This window comes from Cynara cardunculus, assembly GCF_001531365.2.
Source record: "Cynara cardunculus var. scolymus isolate 2C chromosome LG 17, CcrdV1, whole genome shotgun sequence".
NCBI classification, from domain to species: domain Eukaryota; kingdom Viridiplantae; phylum Streptophyta; class Magnoliopsida; order Asterales; family Asteraceae; genus Cynara; species Cynara cardunculus.
In genome coordinates, this window is record NC_037544.1 from 31,983,483 (window position 1) to 31,989,780 (window position 6,298).

A 6,298-nucleotide genomic window follows, 5' to 3' on the forward strand; every position below is an offset into this window, starting at 1 on the left:
AAGTTAACAGTTAAACAAACTCTTTTAGTGACCATGAGGAGACTCAAAGTGCTGACATCATGAACAAATCCGAAGTGTTAGCAATTGAGTTATCCATGAAGATTGAAGATTAATTATCGTAGTGCATGTATGGCATACATACTCTTTTTACTAAAAGAACGTATACACCCCCTCTGAATGACTATCATTAACCCTCATTGGTTTTACCGGTTAAATTCTTTCCACTATTATGATATTGATTGGAAGCATGTGAAAAGAAGTGACAATAACTAGAACAAGATGCCCAACCGCGGAATAGGACTTTATGACTTTTAAGTTTATAGCACCAACAACGATATTTATTATACTTAGTGTTAAAATAAGTTATCACGACAAAGTTACGGGACTTATAACAAGTTATATGCTTATGAAACAATAAGTTGTTACGATAAAATTAGACAACTAATGGCACTTGAGAAGTAAATCTTCATATTCCATTTATATGCATGACACTTTATGAAAGATATTTTATGAAAGCGTCCTAAAAAGGTTTCATAAATATTTTGTAAGAAGTGTCCCAGTAAAAAGGGTAATTTGACGATCTACTTCTTGAGTCTACTAAGTTCCAACTTTGTCATAACATCAACTTAATGTTTCATTAGGATAGACCTTGTTTGGTGGCTTAATTTCGTGTTAACAACTTATTGTAAAACCTTCGTATAGAATGCAGATATAGTTGTTAGCTAGTCTTGTAAACTTAAAAATAAAATCCTATAATGTACGTAGATTGTTTGGGCGTTCTGATAGGCTCATTCATAAAGATACATACTCTTTCGAAGTTAGATCGAGTTTTTCCTCTTTTGTACAACATTCCTCATTTCGACACTTTTATTACTTCCGATGGAACACCAAAGGAATCAATACCCACGAGGTCAAAACCGAAGAAGTACCATACTATAGATCCTTCATAATCACCTTTAAAACAGATCAACAAACCCGATAATATTCCGGTTGTATATATATATATATACATCCCGTCCTACAAATAAACGACATTTCATGTAATAAAATATGCAGAAAAATTGATACAAGGGTTTACATTTGGTTTTCATCCTCATGCCCCTCCTCTTGTTTCGACATATAGTTGTATAGTATGGGAAAGCATCATTTCTGCACCAACCAATATAATAAAATAAAGCTTACTTTAAGAAGCCTCACCAAAAGGTGGCCTGGTCTTATAAAAATAGAGCATGGGCCTTTAAATAGAGTAGACAACTCACCAGTTGCAGCAATAGAAGATCTGCCACTGACAAAATCATACAAATATACACAGAGAAACATCATGAGGAGTACTACTGTGATGGAGAGAAGCAAGTCATTTGTACAGCCCCCAGCTTATGGGAAACTGATCACAGTTCTTAGCATCGATGGTGGTGGAATCAGAGGCCTTATCCCAGCTATTATCCTCGAGTTTCTCGAGGCTCAGCTTCAGGTATTACATGCCTTTAAATCCAGTTCTAAATTTTTGAGCTTGAATACATATATATGTGTGTGTGTGTGTGTGATCCTGAAATCATTTCAAGATTTCCAAAGTTCTGATCCTGAAAGCAACCATGGTTGCAACTTATAGTTGGTATTTGATGTTTGAAGGAAACAAATTCATGCTAGAATTGTTTTCTTGGATGTCTCCTGTCCTATTTTAAACTCCAATTTTTAGTCATGATCATTATGGTGTATGGTTCAGAGAATAGATGGAGAGGATGCAAGAATAGCAGACTATTTCGATATAATTGCTGGGACGAGTACGGGTGGTCTCATCACTTCAATGTTAACGGCTCCGAATGAAAACAAGCGCCCTTTGTTTGCTGCCAAGGACATCAAAGACTTCTACCTCGTGAAGTGCCCCAAGATCTTCCCTCAAGATTGGTAATAAATTCATTTACTTTGATTTTTAACTTTCCCAAAGAGTTCAATTTGAAAGAGAATATAGATCAGTACATAAACCAAAAGCATCCAGCGACTTCAGTACATAGATAGGACTAAAAACTGTACCATAGACGGACCTAGAGGGGTGGTTAGGTTCCACGTGCCACCGTATTGTTCCTCCATGGTAAGATACAAAAAATTTGGTTTGTAAAAGGTGCAACTGTTTTACATGGTGCCACCATATCAAAATTTTTTTGGGTCCGACCCTGTACCACAAGAATCATCACAGAAGAATTGATGGCCAGTATCTTATATTTTTGAGCACCCGTTCTTTCTCTTCGAATCTACGGGCTTAAAGGAGTTTTGGCTCCAAATTTGGCTTTACTTGATATGTGTTCAAAGCTACTTTCTTGCTGGCTATGGGTCGAGGAGCATTTTTCTTTTCCTTTCTGGAGCCTGTTTGTTATCTGCTTTATGGTTTATCCCATCAACAAATCCATATCCAATTTTCTTGAATAAACATGTTTGACGGAATTATACTGATAACAAAAGTAATAAGTTTTCAAGTATTATTATATAGGGTCTTCTTAAAATAATAAGTTATGCAAATATTAATTGTACTATCGATTTTATTTCAAATAAATATTTATTGTTGTAAAAGCACGACAAAAAATGAACTTTAAAAATTAATCGAAAGTGAAAAAAAGAAAATGGAGAATAGGGAGCGAAGTATTAAAAGCGAAATCTAGATAAATATAAACAAAATGATCTCCAACTCATTTGTAAAAGCCTCTTGATTATACTAGATGAACTGGGATCAAGTCTTTCTAATAACAATTCCATTTAATTTTTAATGACTATACAACTAGGGTTGTAAACGAACCGAACGTTCAGCGAATCGTTCGGAAGTTCGTTTAGAAAATAAACCATTTTTTTGTTCGTTTAGTTAAACGAACGATATGAACAAGTGTCTCGTTCGTTCATTTATGTTCGTGAACGTTCGTTTATTTACCGTTCGTTTACGTTCGTTTATATATTAAATTTAATATATAATCTTTTATATTATTTACTTTGAATTCAAATAATAATTATTTATGTTCGTTTAACCCGTTCGTTTATGTTCGTTCGTTTACGTTCGTTTAGCATGTTAACGAACGAACATAAACAAACACGAACACATCTGATTTCTAAATGAAAGAATACGAACACAAAGATTTTCGTTCGTTTACTGTTCGTGTTCGTTCGTTTGTTCGGTTAAGTTAAACGAACGAACATGAACAAGCCTCCGTTCGTATTCGTTCGGTTCGTTTACAGCCCTAATACAACTAGTATTAAGCTTGGGATGCCCTGGACCGCCGCTCACTGCAAAGGGGTGAGATTCAAACCCTCTCCTAGTCGTTTATCTTCTTTTCTAATGTTGGATCGTTACGCCAGTTTTTCCTTAATTGTTTCTCCCATTTTAAGGCATTTAGACTTCTTTAACGTCCTATAAAACTTGTGGTGACCGCTTTTCTTTCTAGTAAAGAAGAGCTGAACAGTAGCAACTCCACTGCTATCTCTTCTTTTACTATGTGTACTTTATTATCCTTGCTTTCTGAAACAAACATTGACAAATATGGTTTTGATTTCTTGAAGAACAGCAATATGTTTGCAAAGATAATAAAGAACTTAACTGGGCCGCTATATGACGGGAATTACCTCCGCACCGCCATCCGGAAGAAGCTCCAAAACACCAAATTAGCAGATACATTAACCAACGTTGCCATCCCGACCTTCGACATCACGACACTCCAGCCAACGATATTCTCCACCTATGAGGTTTGCCCTTATTTGTTTTTGGCCACTCTACGTCAGTGTTATTTCTTTTCAAATAGAACCCGCTGCTATTTTTAATTTCGTTTCGCTAGATGAAGGATAAACCGCACTTGAACGCCAAGCTATCGGATATCTGCATTGCAACATCAGCAGCTCCTACCTATCTTCCACCACATTATTTTGAAACCTATGATCATGAGGGAAAGCCGCATAAATTCAACCTGATTGATGGTGGTGTGGCAGCAAATAATCCGGTAACGTTACTTATGTATTACGAATTCCTGCAAAATACGAAAACTTCCCTCTTTCTTCCGTTCTATAGATCGAAAATGCATAATTTTCCTCAAATGTACACTACAATAAATCGGGTTTATAGGACACTTCAAATTCTAAGTGCCCTAATAGACCTCTTTATAGGACCAAAAAAATAAAGTGTCCTATCTAAAGGTGTTGTAATAAGTTTATATGATATTTGTTGACGTCGTAATAAGTTTTTAGAACATTTTTAATATAAAACGTCCTATTATCAACTTTATAGGACACTATTTGAAAAAATGTCCTATAAAAACAAAGGTCATATACAAAATTGAGTTTATAGGACACTTTCTGAAAAGTGTCATAAAAAGTTGTTAATTCGACACTTTGTATTAAAAATGTCTTAAAAAACTTGTTAAGACGCCCAAAAGCGTCATATAAACTTATTACGACACCTTTAGATAGCACGCTTTATATTTTGGTCCTATAAATTAAGTGCTATAAAATGGTCTGTTGGGACGTTTAGAGATTGCTATAAACCCAATTTTGTTGTAGTGGTATGTACTCGAACACGAATAAAAATAGTACTCATTTCAAATTCTAAACGCTAGATTGCTACAATTTTTTATCAACTTCTCTATATATGAGCATTTGCTCCAAGTATTTTTTTTGTTCCTCCTGTAACAGACTCTGATTGCAATGGGAGAAATTGCCAAGCAACTCATTCGCAGAAATAGCGACTTCGACTTGTCACGATCCCTAGAGTATCGTAGATTTTTGGTGATATCTATAGGAACTGGTGAATGCAAAATGGCAGGAAAATACTGTGCAGAAGACGCTTCGAAATGGGGCTTGTTTGGATGGTGGTTCAATGCCAACGGCTCTCCGTTGCTTGATATTTTCACTCAAGCTAGCACCGATATGGTTGATTTCCACCTTTCTGTCGTCTTCAAAGCTCTTGACATCGAAAAGAATTACCTACGAATCCAGGTTTGTGCGTAAAGTGTTGTTCTTTACAAAGATGAGAGCTAGTAATCCATTATTTGTAGCTAGAATCACTGCTAAAGTTCGACTTGATCATGATATTCCAACAAAGAATTCTATGAAACACAGGAAGATGGCTTAGGAAGGACCATTCTTGATAGAGCTACCCAAGAAAATTTGGATTGTTTGAAAAAAGCTGGTGAAGGCTTGCTTAAAAAGAAGGTTTCAAGGGTGAACTTGGAAACCGGCGACTTCGAATCCTACAGTAAAGAAACGAACGAAGAGGCGCTCATAGAGTATGTATCTTCGGCAACCGATGAACCATAAAATCACATATGTTATGATTTGATGCATTACTTTACTCTGTGATTGAGATATGTATACCTTCTTGGACAGATTCGCGAAAAAACTTACCGATGAGAAGCACCTTCGTGACATAAACATTAGATCGCCACGAACACCAATTCCAGGTCCACCATCTATCTTCTTAGAGACGAAGCCTAATTTTGGGCCATTCGAAAAACTAAGTACTGCATAAAGGATTGATGTGTAGTTTCAACCGAAGTAAACCTACTGGTGAAGTAGGGTAAGATTAATTGCCTCTTGATCCAGACTTGTACTCAATTTGATTGTCATGTGAAATTATATATGAAGTGTTATGTATTGTATTCGGTTGCCACACACTTAATGTTTTTCGGTTTTTCTGAAACATACGTTGATTAAATGTCGCAACTATTCGAAATATATATTAAGTTTGAACATGTGTTAACAAAAGTGTATGTCACGAACCACAAGGGTGGTGCCTGATTGGTATGACCTTAGCTCCAAAGATCAAAAGTACCTGGAGGTTCATGTTCAAATCCAAGGAGGAATAAAAATCCCCTTGTGGCTATGGAGGTTCAAATGCTGTGACTCTGGACTATCTGCAAAGCAGGTGGTTGCCCTAGGATTAGTCGGCTCGGATAGCGGGTTGGATATCTAGGTTAATAAAAAAAAGTGTATGTCTCGAAAATCAAACAAGAAAGAGCAAAGTTGCAAACGTATAAAGTATATGCACTCAAAGACGGAGTCTGAGAGAGGTAAGATCACTACAAGAAAAATGATCTTCAGAGAAGGTACTATTTTGTACTTAAAAGTCTTAAAAGCTTCTCTAAAACCTTTAGATAAGCTTTTCAATTTTGTCATAGAGCTTCTCTATGTAACGGTAGGTAAAGGTTTTAGAGAGGGATTTCGGAGGGTGTATTTTTGTTAGCCTTTAGAGACGCTTATTTGAGGCTTTAAATACACTTTCAAAACTTCTCTAAAGGTTAGTCAACTTTTTATTCAAAGCTTCTCTAAA

At 35.9% G+C, this 6,298-nt stretch overlaps 1 protein-coding gene across 1 annotated transcript; it reads left to right on the plus strand.

Moving 5' to 3' along the window:
- Positions 1 to 1,276: 1,276 nt before the first annotated feature.
- On the plus strand, positions 1,277 to 5,729 carry LOC112500319 (patatin-like protein 2). Its single transcript, XM_025103774.1, has 7 exons — positions 1,277 to 1,471; positions 1,724 to 1,905; positions 3,546 to 3,723; positions 3,813 to 3,974; positions 4,663 to 4,965; positions 5,089 to 5,255; positions 5,356 to 5,729. Exons 1-7 carry the CDS (start codon positions 1,322 to 1,324, stop codon positions 5,495 to 5,497), a joined length of 1,284 nt encoding a protein of 427 aa, XP_024959542.1. The 5' UTR covers positions 1,277 to 1,321; the 3' UTR covers positions 5,498 to 5,729.
- The last annotated feature ends 569 nt before the right edge of the window (positions 5,730 to 6,298 follow it).

What these genes read in the sequence shown, in the direction of transcription:
- LOC112500319 (XM_025103774.1), top strand. Translation starts at nt 1,322, where the DNA reads ATGAGGAGTACTACTGTGATGGAGAGAAGCAAGTCATTTGTACAGCCC. An exon ending in CGATATTCTCCACCTATGAG is followed by an intron (nt 3,724 to 3,812) that starts GTTTGCCCTTAT and finishes TCGTTTCGCTAG; the next exon opens with ATGAAGGATAAACCGCACTT. An exon ending in AGAATTACCTACGAATCCAG is followed by an intron (nt 4,966 to 5,088) that starts GTTTGTGCGTAA and finishes TATGAAACACAG; the next exon opens with GAAGATGGCTTAGGAAGGAC.